The sequence below is a fragment of the Salvelinus sp. IW2-2015 genome, unplaced genomic scaffold, assembly GCF_002910315.2.
Source record: "Salvelinus sp. IW2-2015 unplaced genomic scaffold, ASM291031v2 Un_scaffold1490, whole genome shotgun sequence".
NCBI lineage: Eukaryota > Metazoa > Chordata > Actinopteri > Salmoniformes > Salmonidae > Salvelinus > Salvelinus sp. IW2-2015.
This window is the reverse complement of record NW_019942941.1, coordinates 101,338-120,906: the sequence shown is the minus strand read 5'-3', so window position 1 is coordinate 120,906 and position 19,569 is coordinate 101,338. Positions and strand designations below refer to the sequence as shown.

Genomic DNA, 19,569 nt, shown 5'->3' with positions numbered 1-19,569 from the left:
AATAATGTATTGGAGAGTTGATCTATTATAGAGAGATCTATAGAGAATAATGTATTGGAGAGTTGATCTATTATAGAGAGATCTATAGAGAATAACATACTGTTTGTAATGCTTTGCTCTATCACATGTCTCAGAACATGGTCATCAATATCATAGATTAGTTTGCTGATAATACAAAATATGACATTGTTTTACTAGTATCATTATTATAACTACACCATATACACAAAAGTATGTCAACACCCCTTCAAATGAGTGGATTCGGCTTTTTCAGGAAGCTATTTCAGTAGAGGAGAGATTGACTTCATCACTACTTTTATTTATGAGAGGTATTGACATGTTGAATGAACCGAGCTGTCTTTCTAAACTACTGGCACACAGCTCAGACACCCATGCATAACCCACAAGACATGCCACAAGAGGTCTCTTCATAGTCCCTAAGTCCAGAACAGACTATGTGAGGAGCACAGTACTACATAGAGCCATGACTACATGGAACTCTATTCCACATCAGGTAACTGATGCAGCAGTAGAATCAGATGTAAAAACAGATAAAAATACACCTCATGGAACAACGGGGACTGAAGAAACACAAACATAGTCACAGACACACGATAACATACGCACTATACACACATACACATGGATTTAGTACTGTAGATATGTGGTAGTGGTGGAGTAGGGGCCTGAGGGCACACAGTGTGTTGTGAAATCTGTGAATGTATTGTAATGTTTTTAAAATTGTATAAACTGCCTTAATTTTGCTGGACCCCAGGATGCTTTCGCAGCAGCTAATGGGGATCCATAATAAATACAAAAAATTGGCAGTAGAATGAATGGCCTTACTGGACAGCTCAGTGACTTTCAATGTGGCACTGTCATGGGATGTTTCTAATTTCTGTCCTGCTAGAGCTGACCTGGTCAACTGGAAGTACTACGATTGTGAAGTGCAAACGTCTAGGAGCAACCACCACTCAGCCGGCGAAGTGGTAGGCCACAAAAACAGAACATGATCACCGAGTGCTGAAGCGTGTAGTGCGTAAAAATCATCTGTCCTCAGTTGCAACACTACTGAATTCCAAACTGCCTCTGAAAGCAACGTCAGCACAAGAGCTGTTCAGAGAGCTTCATGAAATGCAAACGTAATATCACTATGCGCAATGCCGAMMGTCTGCTGGAGTGGTGTAAAGCTCGCCACCATTGGACAATGGCGCAGTGGAAACGCGTTCTCTGGAAGGATGAATCACGCTGTTCTGGGGCTGTTTTTCATGGTTCAGGCCCCTTAGTTCCAGTGACGGGAAATCTTAATGCTACAGCATACAATGACATTCTAGACGATTCTGTGCTTCCAAATATGGGGAAGGTCCTTTCTCCAAGAGTTTCAGCATGACAATGCCCATGCTCACAAAACGAGGACTATCCAGAAATGGTTTGTCGAGATCGGTGTGGAAGAACTTGACTGGCCTGCACTGAGACCTGACCTCAACCCCATCGGACACCTTTGGGATGAATTGGAACGCGGACTGCGAGCCAGGCCTAATCGCACAACATCAGTGCCTGACCTCACTAATGGTCTTGTCGCTGAATGAAAGCAAGTCCCCGCAGCAATGTTCCAACATCTAGTGGAAAGCCTTCCCAGAAGGTGGCAGGTAGCCTAGTGGTTAGAGCGTTGGACTAGTAACCGAAAGGTTGCAAGTTCGAATCCCTGAGCTGACAAGGTAAAAATCTGTAGTTCTGCCCCTGAACAAGACAGTTAACCCACTGTTCCTAGGCCGTCATTGAAAAAAAAAAAAATGCTCCTAACTGGCTTGCTTAGTTAAATAATGGTTAAAAAAAGAAAGAGTGGAGGACTGTTATAGCAGCAAAGGGGACACCAACTCCATATTAATGCTCATGATTTTGGAATGAGATGTGCATGTAGTGTATATTGAAAAGTGGTGACGCATCTCTGCGTGCCTGGCAGACATCTCAACTTGGATATTGGCCCTCAACCTCTTCCTCCCAGGGAAGGCCTGCTCACTCCAAGACCTTAACGATTAACAATCAACAACTCCACAGTATCCCCCTCCCAGAGTGCAAAGAACCGTGACCCTGGACAACACCTTGTCATTCTCTGCAAACATCAAAGCAGTGACTCGCTCCTGCAGGTTCATTCTCTACAACATCCGTAGAGCACAACCTTTCCTCACACAGTAAGCGTTGCAGGACGTCTACCTTCTAGACTATTGCAACTCTGTTGGCTGGGCTCCCTGTTTGTTCCATCAAACCTCTGCAACTTATCCAAAACTCAGAAGCCTGCCTGGTGTTCAACCTTCCAAAGTTCTCCCGTCTCACACCGTTCCTCTCCATTAGCTTCCAGTCTTCAGGACCCTGGTGCAACAAGGGAAACCCTACACCCATGGTCTCTGGGCCCTCCCAACCCTACGGAAGGGCACCTCCCGCTCAACCCAGTCCAAGCTCTTCTTTGTCCTGGCACCCCAATGGTGGAACAAGCTTCCCACTAAAGTCTAAAGGATAGCGGAGTTCCTGTCTGCCAATCTTCTGAAAATGTCTGAAACCCTACCTCTTTGAAATGTATCTTAAATAACTACCACAGAGTAAAAAAAGGTACTTATCTCTTCCTACTAGCTCTGACTGATAAAGACTTTGTTGAGTGAAAATGTACTTTCTATGATTGTGATATGTTGTTGTTCACCTAGCTGTCTTAAGATTAATGCATAAATAAGAGTAAATGACTCAAGTATCAAATATAAGTAAATAATGATCAGTCATGAACACAGTCATTTCCGAATGTGCTATTATCAATGCTATGCAAAAATAACTGTACAACCATCACTAACAGAGGTTTTAGTAAGGCCAGGAATCACTCAGATCAGCGGTAACCGTTGATAGCCGAAAAAAAACAATAGCTTATCATTGCCTTCTGTTCAGGCGATGTCAGAGGTGTACCTGCGTCGGAGATGGTGTGTGGCTACTCTTATGGTCTTTGTCAAGAAACCACACCTACAGTTGAAGTCGGAAGTTCATATACAGTTTACATACGGTTAGGTTGGAGTCATTAAAACTTGTTTTTCAACCACTCCACAAATTTCTTGTTAACAAACTATAGTTTTGGCAAGTCGGTTAGGACATCTACTTTGTGCATGACACAAGTCATTTTTCCTACAATTGTTTACAGACAGATTATTTCATTTATAATTCACTGTATCACAATTCCAGTGGGTCAGACGTTTACATACACTACAACTATGACTAAGCCATCCTAGAATACTACACTTACCAGTAGAGTTACGCCATCTAGACACCTACACTAACAATAGTTACATCCTAGACACTTACCCTACCAGTAGAGTTACATCCTAGACACCTACACTACCAATAGAGTTAACCTATGCTAGACACCATACCTTACAGTGAGTTCCATCCTAGACACCTACACTACCAGTAGATTACATCTAGACACCTACATACCATAGAGTTACCATCCTAGACACCTACACTACCCCAGATAGGTTACCATCCTAGCACTACCACTACCAGTAGAGTTACATCTAGAACCTACACTACCAGTAGATACGTATCCTAGACACTACCTACCAGTAGAGTTACCATCTAGACACCTACACTACCAGTATAGTTACCTAACACCTACACTATACAGTATACTTACCTAGACACCTACACTACCAGTATAGTTACCTATGACACCGGAATACACTACAGTATAGTTTACCTCAGCACCCACACTACATATAGTTTACCTAGACACCTACACTACCGTTATAGTTACATAGACACCTACACTACCAGTAGAGTTACCTAGACACTACAACTACCAGTAGAGTTACCACCTAGACACCTACACTATCGTAGAAGTTACAATCCTAAGCACCTACCCTACCAGTAGAGTTACTTAGACACCTACACTACCAGTAAGTTACATCCTAGACACTACCTACAGTAAGGTCTCCTAGACACACACTACAGTATTTACCATCCTAAGAACACCTACCTAGCCTAAGAGTTACCTAGACACACCCTAGCAGTAATCCGTCTAGACACCTACACTACAGTAGAGTTACCATCCTAGACACCTACACTACCAGTAGAGTTACCATCCTAGACACCTACCTACCAGTAGAGTTACCATCCTAGACACCTCACTATCCAGTAGATCCATCTAGCACTACACTACCAGTAAGTTACATCCTAGACCTTACACTACCAGTAGAGTTACCATCTAGACACCTACCTACCAGAGGTACTAGACAACATACACTACAGTAGAGTTATCATCCTAGACACCTACACTACAGTAGAGTTACCATCCTAGACACCTACACTCCAGTAGAGTTACCCTAGACACTACATACAGTAGAGTTACCATCCTAGACACCTACACTACCAGTAGAGTTACCTAGACACCTACACTACCAGTAAGTACCAATCCTAGACACACTAACTACCAGTAGAGTTACCTAGAACCTACACTACCAGTAGAGTTACCATCCTAGACCCTACAATCAGTAGAGTTTACCATCGCTAGACACCTACCCTACAGTAGAGTTACCATCCTAGACACCTACCTACCAGTAGAGTTACCTCGACACCTACTAAGTAGAGTTTACCATCCTAACCTAACACTCAGTAGGTACCATCCTAGACACTACCTACCAGTAGAGTTACCATCCTAGACACCTACACTACCAGTAGAGTTACACTAGACACCTACACTACCAGTAGAGTTACATCCTAGACACCTACACTACCAGTAGAGTTACCATCCTAGACACCTACACTACCAGTAGAGTTACCATCCTAGCCACCTACTACCAGTAGAGTTCCATCCTAGACACCTACACTACCAGTAGAGTTACCATCCTAGACACCTACACTACCAGTAGAGTTACATCCTAGACACCTACACTACCAGTAGAGTTACCTAGACACCTACACTACCAGTAGAGTTTACCATCCTAGACACCTACACTACCAGTAGATTACCTAGACACCTACACTACCAGTAGAGTTACCAACCACTAGACACTACACTACCAGTAGATTACCACCTAGACACTCATAAGTAAGTTACCACCTAGACACCTACACTACCAGTAGAGTTACCCCATCCTAGACACCTACCTCTACCATAGAGTTACCATCCTAGACACCTACCTACATAGAGTTACCTAACACCTACCCTACCAGTAGAGTTACCTAGACACTACCCCTATCAGTATTACCATCTTAGATCCTAGCTACATACCAGTAGAGTTACACTACTGTAGCCTAACATAGATACCATCCTAGACACTACATACGTAGATTACCTACCACTAGACACCTACCCTATCCAGTAGAGTTACAGCCTAGACACCTACTCCTACCAGTAGAGTTACCTAGACACTACCACTATAGTAAGGTTTACCGACCCTTAGACACTACACTACCAGTAGAGTGTTCCACCCTAGACACTAACACTACCATAGAGTTACCATGCTAGACACCTACACTACCAGTAGAGTTACAACTAGACACCTACACTACAGTAGAGTTACATCCTAGACACTACACTACCAGTAGAGTTACCATCCTGACACTACACTAAGAGGTTACATCCTAACACTAACTACCAGTAGAGTTACCATCCTGACACCTACATAAGTACAGTACCACCTAGACACTACACTCCAATAGATGTACCATCCTAGACACCTACACTACCAGTAGAGTTTACCATCCTAAGACACCACACACTACAATAGACCTATCTAGACCTACACTACAGTAGAGTTACCATCCTAGACACCTACACTACAGTATAGTTACCTAGACACCTACACTACCAGAGAGTTACCATCCTAGACACCTACCTATCAGGTAGAGTTACCATCTAGACCCTACACTACCATATAGTTACCATCCTAGACACCTACACTACCAGTAGAGTTACCAGAATTACTCTTCAGTAACTTGCTTGTCTGCCATTCAGCCAGACTATTTCATAAAAAACATGGTTTGTGATCTCTGTCTGCTCTCTGTGGTTCTGTGTGCCTGCGAGCTTGAGTCAGCGGTTCAGTGCGGGTGTGAGGAAGTCGGAGTGGGGGTTGGGTGGTCCACGAGAGCGTCACAGCGAGTCAATGTCAAGCCTGTTGGGAACAAATTGGGAGAGAGGATGTGGGCTCCCATTTAAAAAGAATAGTAAAGATGAGGAGAGATGGATGAGAGACCCTGAGGAAGGGAAGGATGGAGGACGTATTTAAATAGATAGTAGATGGATTGAGGAGAGATGGATGAGAGACCTGAGGAAGGGAGAGAGATGGAGGCCAAGTACAAACATGATACTAATGCTGTTGACAACCTGTTACTAGTAATGTATAGAGATTCAAAGAGAGAGAGAGAGAGAGAAGAGGAGAGAGAGAGAGAGAGAGAGAGAGAGAGAGAAGAGAGAGAGAGAGAGAGGAGAGGAGAGAAGAGAGAGAGAGAGAGAGAGAGAGAGAGAGAGAGAGAGAGAGAGAGAGAGAGGAGAGAGAGAGAGAGAGAGGAGAGAGAGAGAGAGAGAGAGAGAGAGAGAGAGAGAGAGAGAGAGAGGAGAGAGAGAGAGAGAGAAGAGGAGAAGAGAGAGGTCTGCTATACAAATTGAGTGGAAAGTGGTGTTGGGGGAAAAACATACGACATTATAAAATCCATGATACAACAACCAAGTGTGCGGTTAAAATTGGCAAAAAACACACACATTTCTTCAACACAGGGTCGTGGGTGGACAGGGATGCAGCTTAAGCCCCACCCTCTTCAACATATATATCAACGAATTGGCGAGGGCATTAGAAAAGTCTGCAGCACCTGGCCTCACCCTACTAGAATCCGAAGTCAAATGTCTAATGTTGGCTGATGATCTGGTGCTCTGTCCCAACCAAGGAGGGCCTACAGCAGCACCTAGATCTTCTGCAACAGATTCTGTCAGACCTGGCCCTGACAGTAAATCTCAGTAAGACAAAAATAATGGTGTTTCAAAAAAGGTCCAGTCGCCAGGACCACAAATTCCATCATGACACCGTTCCCTAGAGCACACAAAAAACTATACATACCTCGGCCTAAACCTCAGCACCACAGGTAACTTCCACAAAGCTGTGAACGATCTGAGAGACAAGGCAAGAAGGGCATTCTATGCCATCAAAAGGAACATAAATTTCAACATACCAATTAGGATCTGGCTAAAAATACTTGAATCAGTCTAGAGCCCATTGCCCTTTATGGTTGTGAGGTCTGGCGGCTCGCTCACCAACCAAGATTTCACAAAATGGGACAAACACCAAATTGAGACTCTGCATGCAGAATTCTGCAAAAATATCCTCCGTGTACAACGTAGAAACAAATAATGCATGCAGAGCAGAATTAGGCCGATACCCACTAATTATCAAAATCCAGAAAAGAGCCGTTAATTCTACAACCACCTAAAAGGAAGCGATTCCCAAACCTTCCATACAAAGCCATCACCTACAGAGAGATGAACCTGGAGAAGAGTCCCCTAAGCAAGCTGGTCTCGAGGCTCTGTTCACAAACACAAACACACCCCACAGAGCCAGGACAGCAGCACAATTAGACCCAACCAAATCATGAGAAAACAAAAAGATAATTACTTGACACATTGGAAAGAATTAACAAAAAAACGAGCAAACTAGAATGCTATTTGGCCCTAAACAGAGAGTACACAGTGGCAGAATACCTGACCACTGTGACTGACCCAAACTTAAGGAAAGCTTTGACTATGTACAGACTCAGTGAGCATAGCCTTGCTATTGAGAAAGGCCGCCGTAGGCAGACATGCGTCAAGAGAAGACAGGCTATGTGCACACTGCCCACAAAATGGTGGAAACTGAGCTGCACTTCCTAACCTCCTGCCCAATGTATGACCATATTAGAGACACATATTTCCCTCAGATTAACACAGATCCACAAAGAATTCGAAACCAAATCCAATTATGATAAACTCCCATATCTACTGGGTGAAATTCACAGTGTGCCATCACAGCAGCAAATTTGTGACCTGTTGCCACAAGAAAAGGGCAACCAGTGAAGAACAAAACATTGTAAATACAACCCATATTTATGTTTATTTATTTTAACTTGTGTGCTTTAACCATTTGTACATTGCTACAACACTGTATATATATATAATATACACTTGTAATGTCTTTATGCTTTGAAACTTCTGTATGTGTAATGTTTACTGTTAATTTGTATTGTTTATTTCAGTTTTGTATATTATCTACCTCACTTGCTTTGGCAATGTTAACACATGTTTCCCATGCCAATAAAGCCCCTTGAATTGATTGAATTGAATTAGAGAGAGAGAGAGAGAGAGAGAGAGAGAGAGAGAGAGAGAGAGAGAGAGAGAGAGAGAGAGAGAGAGAGAGAGCGAGAGAAGAGAGAGGAGAGAGAGAGAGAGAGAGAGGTGTGGAAGACAGAAAGCAGACAGCCAGGTCTCTTAGTGCAGGCCAGGGTAGTGTAGATGAACTACAGACAGCCAGGTCTCTTAGTGCAGGCCAGGGTAGTGTAGATGAACTACAGACTTCGATTTAGAGCTGACAGGCAGAAATTAGAACGATTAAGGATGGGAGATATTAGAGAAATGTAGTGCAGATACTGGAGATATTTAGGGCTGACATTGAGATTTTAGAGAGTTGAAGGGAGGAAAGGGGAGATATTAGAGAGATGTAGAGCTGACAGGGAGATATTAGAAAGATTTACATCTGACATTGGAGATATTTGAGAGATATAGGGCTAAAAGGGGAGATAGAGACATTAAGTACTGACATTGGAGATATTTAGGGCTTACAGGGAGATATTAGAGAAATGTAGGTCTAAAAGGGGAGATATTAGAGAGATTAAGTACTGAAAGGGGAGATATTGTAGAGATATAGGGTTGAAAGGGACGATTTTAGAGCAATTAAGGGCTGATATTGGAGATATTTGAGAGATTTAGGGCTGACAGGGATACATTAGAGATAAGTAGGGCTGACAGGGAGTTATTAGAGGGATATAGGGCATACATGGAGATGTTAAAGAGATGTAGGGCTAAAAGGGGAGATATTAGAGAGATTAATGGCTGATATTGGAGATATGAGAGATGTAGGGCTGACAAGGAGATATTAGCGAGATTTAGGTCTGAAAGGGGAGGTATTATAGAGATATAAGGCTGAAAGTGGAGATATAAGAGAGATTAAGGGCTGATTTAGGAGATATTAGAGATATTTAGGGCTGACAGGGAGATATTAGAGAGATTTAGGGCTGATATTGGCGATATTAGAGAGATGTTGGCTGAAAGGCAGATATTAGAAATATTTGGGGGTGACAGGGAGATATTAGAGATGTAATGCTGAAATGGGATATTTTAGAGAGATTTAGGGCTGAAAGGGAGATATTAGAGAGATGTAGGACTATAAGGGGAGATGTTAGAGAGGTAAAGGGCAGATATTGGAGATATTTGAGAGATTTAGGGCTGACAGGGAGATATTAGAGAGATTGGCTGATATTTGTGATATTAGAGAGATTTAGGGCTGGCGGTGAGATTTTAGGGTGATTTAAGTCTAAAATGGGAGATTGTAGAGAGATGTAGGGCTGAAAGGGGAGATATTAGAGCGATTTAGGGCTGACAGGGAGATTTTAGAGATATTTTGAGCTGACAGGGAGATATTCGAGAGATTTAGGGCTGAAAGTGGAGATTTTAGAGAGATTATGGCCTGATATTGGAGATGTTAGAGAGATTCAGGGCTGACAGTGAGATATTAGAGAGATAACGGGCAGAAAGGGGAGATATTAGAGAGATTTAGGTTTTCAGTGAGATATTAGAGAGATAGATGGCTGACAGGGAGATATTAGAGATGTAGGACTAAAAGGTGAGATCTTAGAGAGGTAAAGGGCAGATATTGGAGATTGTTGAGAGATTTAAGGCTGACATGTAGATATTAGAGAGATGAAGGGATGAAAGGGGAGGTTTTAGAGAGATTTAGGGCTGAAATGTGTGATATTAGAGAGATTTAGGGCTGATAGGGGGATATATCACAATGGAATGATCCATCAGTTGTGGCAGACCAGGGGATTGGTTCAAAACGTTTACACAGATCAGACACAGACAGAGTTGGATAGCTCAGTTTCAAAGGTGTTTATTAAAATAATAGTCTAAAAGAAAATAATAGGTCTCCCCCATGAGACCCTCTCCGGGATACCGTCTTCTGGGCTCCAGGTCTTGCTGTATCCTGTGGGGATCAAAAACTGAACTCCCTCATGTTACCTCTGGTACCGTCCCCAACTATACGGGAGTCCTATCCTCCACCTGTCTCTCCCTTGTATGCTGCCCTTCTGGCAGCTTGATGGGAGTTGTACAGCTGGTGAGCAATCAGCCCTTGATTACTCACCAATCCCCAATCAGCCCCAATTAGTCCTGGCCGGAGAGCCCGTCGAGGCCTGGCACGTCCAGCAGATGGAGCCATCTCCTCGTGATATATACTCCGTCTGTCACCAAGCCTCGACGGGTCTCCCCCTGGTGGCTGACCTGCTGTACGCCACACAGTATTTAGATATTCTCTCAGAATAGTGCTGATCTAGGGTCATGTCCACTAGTCTTATCTTATATCTAAACAGCTCAACTGAACKTAAATCAGTACTCATACTCTGAAAATATTACTGATTACGGACCAAGAGAGGAATGGGTAGGGCTGAGCAGCTGGGATCTCTTTAAAAGAAGACATCCTTGAGGAGTAATGAAGCTTCTAGCTCTCATGTGATGTCCTGTCTTTATTTGTTTGGGAAAAACGAGCACATGTTCAGTCCCTGTCCCATCATGCTCTATTTATCTCCAGGTGTCCAAGAGGAACATGCCGGTTTATTCCTTTCTCAAGTAAACCCTGCAAAACACCTCTCTCCTCCTGCTTTGTTTATCATGGTATTCTCTTTCTCTCCCTCCTGCTTTGTTCAACCATGTATTCTCTCTCTCTCTCCTCTGCTTTGTTCATCCATGTATTCTCTCTCTCTCTCTCCTCCTGCTTTGTTCATCCATCTATTCTCTCTCTCTCTCTCCTCCTGCTTTGTTCAACCATGTATTCTCTCTCTTCTCTCCTCTTGCTTTGTTCATCCATGTATTCTCCCTCTCTCTCTCTTGCTTTGTTCAACCATGTATTCTCTCTCTCTCCTCCTGCTTTGTTCATCCATCTATTCTCTCTCTCTCCTCCTGCTTTGTTTATCCATGTATTCTCTTTCTCTCCCTCCTGCTTTGTTCAACCATGTATTCTCTCTCTCTCCTCCTGCTTTGTTCATCCATTCTATTCTTCTCTCTCTCTCCTCCTGCTTTTGTTCATCCATGTATTCTCTCTCTCTCTCTCCTCCTGCTTTGTTCATCCATGTATTCTCTCTCTCTATCCTCCTGCTTTGTTCATCCATCTATTCTCTCTCTCTCTCCACCTGGTTTGTTCATCCGTGTATTCTCTCTCTCCTCCTGGTTTATTAATCCATGTACTCTCTCTCTCTCTCCTCCTGGTTTGTTCATCCATGTATTCTCTCTCTCTCCTCCTGGTTTGTTCATCCATGTATTCTCTCTCTCCCTGCCAGTCCTAAAATCATGCCTTAAACTGTTGTCTTACTCTGAGGCGGATTTAGGGACATTAACAATGAATCTGTCCAGGGTGGTGTAGGTTTTTTTCTCTCCATCAAATGCCGTGTGAGGTGAATTTTAAACCCAACCACGAACCTAAAGGTGAACACATTGATGTAGGAAGTCTGTTTCTACCTCAAACAATTTGCTGCTATTTCCTTCCAGTCATTTCCACCAATTGGCTAAATTATGTGGTCTGATTCATCCAGCATCAGAGTGTTTTGTCTGATCGATAGAGAGATAGACATCCCTGGGACAGAAATTACAACCCTCTCCCTGCACACCATTTTATAGTTTGTCTCGCTTATAAAATTCTATATTTCACCTGTCACTGAATGTGTCAATATTTTGACAGTGTACGTGTGGGAAGGCCTATTGACCTCTAACAGTTGAAAATGTTGTTTAAAGTTAAAGAGGGAGATATAAAACTCCAGCTTCAGTGATTTTTGCAATTCGTTCCAGTCATTGGCAGCAGAGAACTAACTGGAAGGAAAGGCGGCCAAAGGAAGTGTTTGCTTTGGGGATGACCAGTGAAATATACCTGCTGGAGCGCGTGCTACGGGTGGGTGCTGCTATGGTGACCAGTGAGCTGAGATAAGGCGGAGCTTTACCTAGCAAAGACTTATAGATGACCTGGAACCAGTGGGTTTGGGACGAATATGAAGCGAGGGCCAGCCAACGAGAGCATACAGGTCGCAGTGGTGGGTAGTATATGGGGCTTTGGTGACAAAACGGATGGCACTGTGATAGACTACATCCAGTTTGCTGAGTAGAGTGTTGGATGCTATTTTGTAAATTACATCGTAGAAGTCAAGGATCAGTAGGATGGTCAGTTTTACGAGGGTATGTTTGGCAGCATGAGTGAAGGAGGCTTTGTTGCAAAATAGGAAGCCGATTCTAGATTTGATTTTGGATTGGAGATGCTTAATGTGAGTCTGGAAGGAGAGTTTACAGTCCAACCAGACACCTAGGTATTTGTAGTTGTCCACATATTCTAAGTCAGAACCGTCCAGAGTAGTAATGCTAGTTGGGCGGGAGGATGGGAGCAGCAATCGGTTGAAGAGCATGCACTTAGTTTTACTTGCATTTAAAAGCAGTTGGCATAAAATCTTGTTTGGAGGTTTGTTATCACAGTGCCCAAAGAATGGCCAGATGTATACAGAATGGTGTCGTCTGCGTAGAGGTGGATCAGAGAATCACCAGCAGCAAGAGCGACATCATTGATATATACAGAGAAAAGAGTCGGCCCAAGAATTGAACCCTGTGGCACCCCCACAGAGACTGCCAGAGGACCGGACAACAGGCCCTCCGATTTGACACACTGAACTCTATCTGAGAAGTAGTTGGTGAACCAGCATGGCCAGCAATAGAAAAATGCTTCTTGAAATTATCGATTATCGTAGATTTATCGGTGGTGACAATGTTTCCTATCCTCAGTGCAGTGGACAGCTGGGAGGAGGTTCTCTCATTTTCCATGGACTTTGCAGTGTCCCAAAACTTTTTGGAATTAGTGTTACAGGATGCTAATTTCTGTTTGAAAAGCTAGCCTTTGCTTTCCTAACTGACTATTGGTTCCTGACTTCCCTGAAAAGTGGCATATTGCGGGGGCTATTCGATGCTAATGCAGAACGCCACAGGATGTTTTTTTGCTGGCCAAGGGCAATGAAGTCTGGGTTGGACCAACTATATCTGTTCTTAGTTCAAAATTGTTTGAATGGGGCATGCTTATTTAAGACGGTGAGGAAAGCACTTTTAAAGAGCAACCAGGCATCCTCTACTGACGGGATGAGGTCAATATCCTTCCAGGATACCCGGGTCAGGTCGATTAGAAGGGCCTGCTCGCTGAAGTGTTTTAGGGAGCGTTTGACAGTGATGAGGGGTGGTTGTTTGACCGCAGATCCATTACGCACACAGGCAATGAGGCAATGATCGCTGAGATCCTGGTTGAAGACAGGTGTGTTTAGAGGGCATGTTGGCCAGGATGATATCTAAGAGGGTGCCCATTGTTACGGATTTAGGGTTGTACTTGGTAGGTTCCTTGATAATTATTGTGAGATTGAGGGCGTCAAGTTTAGATTGTAGGACGGCCGGGGTGTTAAGCATGTCCCAGTTTAGGTCACCTWATAGTGCAAACTCTGAAGATAAATGTAGGACAATTAATTCACATGTGGTGTCCAGGGCACAGCTGGGGGCAGAGGGTGGTCTATAACAAGCGGCAACGTTGAGAGAATTGTTTCTGGAAAGGTGGATTTTTAGAAGTAGAAGCTCGAATTGTTTGGGCACAGACCTGGATAGTATGACAGAACTCTGCTGGCTATCTCTGCAGTAGATTGCAACTCCACCCCCTTTGGCAGTTCTATCTTGTCGGAAAATGTTATAGTTAGGGATGAAAATTTCAGGATTTTTGGTGGCCTTCCTAAGCCAGGATTCAGACACGGCTAGGACATCCGAGATGGCGGAGTGTGTTAAAGCAGTGAATAAAACAAACTTAGGGAGGAGGATTCTGATGTTAACAAGCATGAAACCAAGACTTTTACGGTTCCAGAAGTCAACAAATGAGAGTGCCTGGGGAATGGGAGTGGAGCTAGGGGCTGCAGGGCCTGGGTTAACCTCTACATCACCAGAGGAACAGAGGAGGAGTAGGATAAGGGTATGGCTAAAGGCTATAAGAAATGTTCGTCTAGTGAGTTCGGAACAGAGAGTAAAAGGAGCAGATTTCTGGGCGCGGAAGAATATATTCAAGGCATTATGTACAGACAAGGGTATGGTAGGATGTGAATACAGTGGAGGTAAACCTAGGCATTGAGTGTCGATGAGAGGTTTTGTCTCTAGAGTCACCATTTAAGACAGGTGAGGTCACCACATGTGTGGGGGGTGGACGGCTAACCCTAACCCTAACCCTAACACTAAGACATATTGAGCAGGGCTGGAGGCTCTACAGTGAAATAAGACAATAGTCACTAACCAAAACAGCAATAGACAAGGCATATTAACATTAGGGAGAAGCATGTATAGCCGAGTGATCATAGGGTCCAGTGAGTAGCTAGGTGAGCTGGAGACATGGTGATTCAGATAGCTAGCAGGCCGGGGCTAGCAGGCTAGTAGATGGGCCTTCGGGGGACGTCGCAAAGGAAGAGCCTGTTGAAACCCCCTCGAACGGTTACGTCGGCCGACCAGTCGTGATGGATCGGCAGGGCTCCGTGTCGGCAGTAAAAGGAACCAGGCCAATGGGCAAAATAGATATTGTCGCCCAAGAATTGGCTGATGGACCTCTTCAGCTACCCGGGATACGGGCCTAGCTCGAGGCTAGCTCCAGGCTGTCTGGTGCTTTCTTCGGGACAGAGACAGTACCCACTCGGATAGCAGCTAGCTAGCTGCGATGATCCGGTGTAAAGGTTCAGAGCTTGCGGTAGGAATCCGGAGGTGAGGTAGAGAAAAAGCAGTCCAATAAGCTCTGGGTTGAAATCGCGCTGTGCAGACTGGCAGGAATTGACCAGGCTGAGGCTGGTTGATGTCCAAGTTAACGGTGATGACCGCTAGCAGTGGCTAACTGACTACTAGCTAGTACCTAGTTAGCTGGCTAGCTGCTGATGGGGGTTCCAGTTCTAAAGTGTAAAAAATAGCAGATCCATACCACATTGGGTAAGGCGGGTTGCAGGAGAGTATGTTCAGTCCGTAGATGGAAATTGAAATTTAAAAAACTAAAAAATATATATACGAAATATATACGAAGAAAAATATATATACATGGGACGGGACAAGACAAACAGACGTAATTTTTAAATGGTTCATCCAATATGGGGTACAAAGCCAAAACAACAACTAATGTGTCACTGTCCCAAAATTTTCGAGCTCACTGTATAGTATCTATTAAAGTTAATTCCTGTCCCTCATACTAAATCCTCTTCCTCTTAATTCCCCATAGGAACAGGATGCTCCTGACAATGTGCCAGTGAGTTGAAAAGAGAGAGAGCTGAAGGTCAACTCAAAGTTATAAAGATGAACCCTATGGAGGAAATGACGACCATGTCTCTGCCGATGTGGGCTCTGTTCACCAACTCCAGCCAGCTGTACTACAACCCCAACACCACTGTGGCCCCTAATTTCCTCACCAAACCCAAGGCCTGTGAGCAGCTCAACATCGCCATAGAGGTCTTCCTCATCCTGGGTATTATCAGTTTTTTGGAGAACATCCTGGTCATCTGCGCCATCATCAAGAACAAGAACCTCCACTCCCCCATGTACTTCTTTGTGTGTTCCCTGGCTGTGGCCGACATGCTGGTCAGCGTCTCCAACGCCTGGGAGACCATCATCATCTACCTGCTGACCAACCGGCAGCTCATTGTGGACGACCATTTTATTCGTCAGATGGACAACGTCTTTGACTCCATGATCTGTATATCAGTGGTGGCGTCTATGTGTTCTCTCCTGGCCATCGCTGTGGACCGGTATGTGACCATCTTCTATGCTCTGCGTTACCACAGCATCATGACCCATAGAAGGGCCGCTCTCATCATCGGAGCCATCTGGACCTTCTGCACGGGCTGCGGCATCGTCTTTATCATGTACTCCGACACCACCCCTGTTATCATTTGCTTGGTGTCCATGTTCTTCACCATGCTGGTGCTCATGGCCTCGCTGTACAGCCACATGTTCATGCTGGCTCGCTCCCACGTTAAGCGCATCGCGGCTCTGCCAGGGTACAACTCCATCCACCAGAGGGCCAGCATGAAGGGAGCCATCACTCTCACAATCCTCCTGGGCATCTTCATCGTCTGCTGGGCACCCTTCTTCCTCCACCTTATCCTGATGATCTCCTGCCCCAGGAACCTGTATTGTGTGTGCTTCATGTCTCACTTCAACATGTACCTCATCCTCATCATGTGTAACTCTGTGATCGACCCTCTGATCTACGCCTTCAGGAGTCAGGAGATGAGGAATACCTTTAAGGAGATTATCTGTTGCTACAGCCTGAGGAACGTGTTTGAGTGTCTCCCTGTGTGCTATAAACCTGGAGTGGCATAGAACTCTTACCCTTATAGACTCTTTGGCCATGAGTCCTACAAGTGCTTTAGTCAGCAGGATTTGGCCATGGGTCCTACAAGTGGTTTAGTCAGCAGGATTTGGGCATGAACCGAGTGCGTTGGAGTAGAAGACTGTCTTATTAAAATGTGTCTTAGACTGCCTCGTACCAATCTGATTAACCTCAACTTGTAGAACCCTTTGTGCCTTAACACTAGAACTGCTAATGCAGTCATTTTGACCCTAAGGTTTATATCCGTCCACAGAATCAAAGCAGTCTCATCAGCCTACTCTGGCCTACTTGGAGTAGGCTACACAGTGAGAGCGTGTGTAATTGTACATGCTGAACGGCTTTCAATATCTGGGAAAATATACACATCAGGCAGCAGGTGAGCGAGAGAGTGTCAAAGAATGTGGCGATGAGGCAAGGGGAGAAATGTCACGATGGACAACTTCTTCACTGTCATTGGAGAACAAGTTGCTTGTGGTCGGCACAATGAACAAAGTTAGACGTTCGCTCCCTCCCTCTGTGCAGAATAAAGCAACTGCACTGTCGTTATACTCCACAAAGGTACTGAAGAATGACAAGATGACAGGAACACAATAAAAAGACGACTGTTACGCACTACAACCAAACAAAGGTATGTCAGAGTGTGTCAAGCAAGTAAAAGTTACGAAAATGGTGTCAACTGTTAGGACAAGGGATAACAGCTAAATGACATCCAACTGTTAGGACAAGGGATAACAGCTAAATGACATCCAACTGTTAGGACAAGGGATAACAGCTAATGACTCCAACTGTTAGGACAAGGGATAACAGCTAAATGAACAATCCAACTGTTAGGACAAGGGATAACAGCTAAATGACATCCAACTGTTAGGACAAGGGATAACAGCTAAAATGACATCCAACTGTTAGGACAAGGGATAACAGCTAAATGGACTATCCAACTGTTAGGACAAGGGATAACAGCTAATGAACAGTCCAACTGTTAGGACAAAGGGATAACAGCTAAATGAAATCCAACTGTTTAGGACAAGGAGATAACAGCTAAATGACATCCAACTGTTAGGACAAGGGATAAACAGCTAAAATGAAATCCAACGGATGCCATTTGGAGTGAAGATGCACACAAGCACGAGCTGACAATAATGACTATTTTTATCTGCTGTCATATCTACACTTACATTCATTACAATGCCTTTATTGCTTTGTGCTGAGTTTCACTATTTATCAAGGCCACGTGTTATAATGATGTTGAGGCTGCTGATGTTTTCATCATTTGACCGCTTGACCATGCATCTTGGTATTTTGGGGTAGTTAAAAATAAGCATGTTACCATGTTCCAACATAGCTTTCTGTTTCATAGTTGTAACAAAGGCACTCCACTAATAAAATATTGTACACGATTTATTATTTTTTTGTCATATGTCCTCCAGTATAAAATGAATGAAAAACTCTTGTTTTTTGAAATAAAATAAAAATAGGGTAATACCTTAAGTGTCCATTTATTAACATGTAACTAAAAGTAATACAATGTGTTTATAAACAGAGAAGTGTCCATTCACTAATATGCACTAAATAGTGTGTTTATAACAGAGTAGTGTACATTCATTAATATGTAACTAAACAGAAATACGTGTGTTTATAACCAGAGTAGTGTACATTCATTAATATGTAACTAAATAGTGTGTTTATAACAGAGTAGTGTACATTCATTAATATGTAACTAAACAGTAATACGTGTGTTTATTATAACAGAGTAGTGTACATTCATTAAATATGTAAACTAAATAGTGTGTTTATAACAGAGTAGTTGTACATTCATTAATATGTAACTAAATAGTAATGTGTGTTTATAAACAGAGTAGTGTACATTCATTAATATGTAACTAAACAGTAATACGTTGTGGTTTATAACAGAGGAAGTGTACATTCAATTAATATGTAACTAAAGTAGTGTGTTTATAACAGAGTAGTGTACATTCATTAACATGTAACTAAACATAATACGTGTTTATAACAAGAGTAGGTGTACATTCATTGAATATTAACTAAATAGTGGTGTTATGACAAGAGTAGTGTAACATTCATTAATATGTAACAAATAGTGTTGTTTATAACAGAGTAGTGACAATTCATGTAACTTATGTAACATAAATAGTGTGTTTTATACAGAGTAACGGGGTTCATTCATAATATGTAACTTAAACAAGTAATACGTGTGTTTATAACCAGAGTAGTTGTACATTCATTAATATGTAACTAAATAGTGTGTTTATAAACAGGTAGTGTACATTAGTTAATGGACTCCATCATAAGGCGTATGTAAACTCTCTGACTTCAACTGTATCACAGAAATATAATTTTAAAAAACAGTAACAACACTTCCTATGGCATCATGTAAATACCTAAAACCGGGTTTAATTCTCTTTGGTCTAATTGCCTTTAATCTGTATGATTTGATAAACACAGGAATAGGTGAGTATTTCATCAAATCAGAGACTTAATTTCAACCCAGTTAGAGAATGTGAAAAGTTCATTAATCCAAGGTGTTATAAATACTATATACATGCATTCTATTATCATAACTGTAATATTATATTATAAATACAAGTTCAATCTTTACTTTCAATGCACATCTGTTTGTGGCATTATAAAAACAGAGGAAGAAAGAGGTGGGGAGACAAAGGGGAAAGTTGGTAAGAACAGAGGAGCAGGAGGGCAGGCATATGATTAATGAATACTACCAGTGCTATCCCTAATAATCTCTCAGTTCATCACAGTTACATAATAGTGCCTCAAGTGGTGTTTCCAACAGCCTTAGGCTCCCAGTCAGCCGAAGGTTATTGTTAAGAGCGGGTGAGGTGGTGATGAACGGGACTGGGGGTTTGGC

The 19,569-nt window shown here is 43.1% G+C and overlaps 1 protein-coding gene across 1 annotated transcript in view; it reads left to right on the top strand.

Annotated features, from left to right (window-relative positions):
• The window catches only part of LOC112070995 (melanocortin receptor 5-like), an 18,767-nt gene extending 1,289 nt beyond the window's left edge, over positions 1-17,478 (top strand). The window contains exon 2 of the mRNA XM_024138452.2: positions 15,576-17,478. Within this exon, the coding sequence (XP_023994220.1) occupies positions 15,650-16,675 (1,026 nt within the window). The 5' untranslated portion in view covers positions 15,576-15,649 and the 3' untranslated portion in view covers positions 16,676-17,478. The remainder of the gene's footprint in view (positions 1-15,575) is intronic.
• The last annotated feature ends 2,091 nt before the right edge of the window (positions 17,479-19,569 follow it).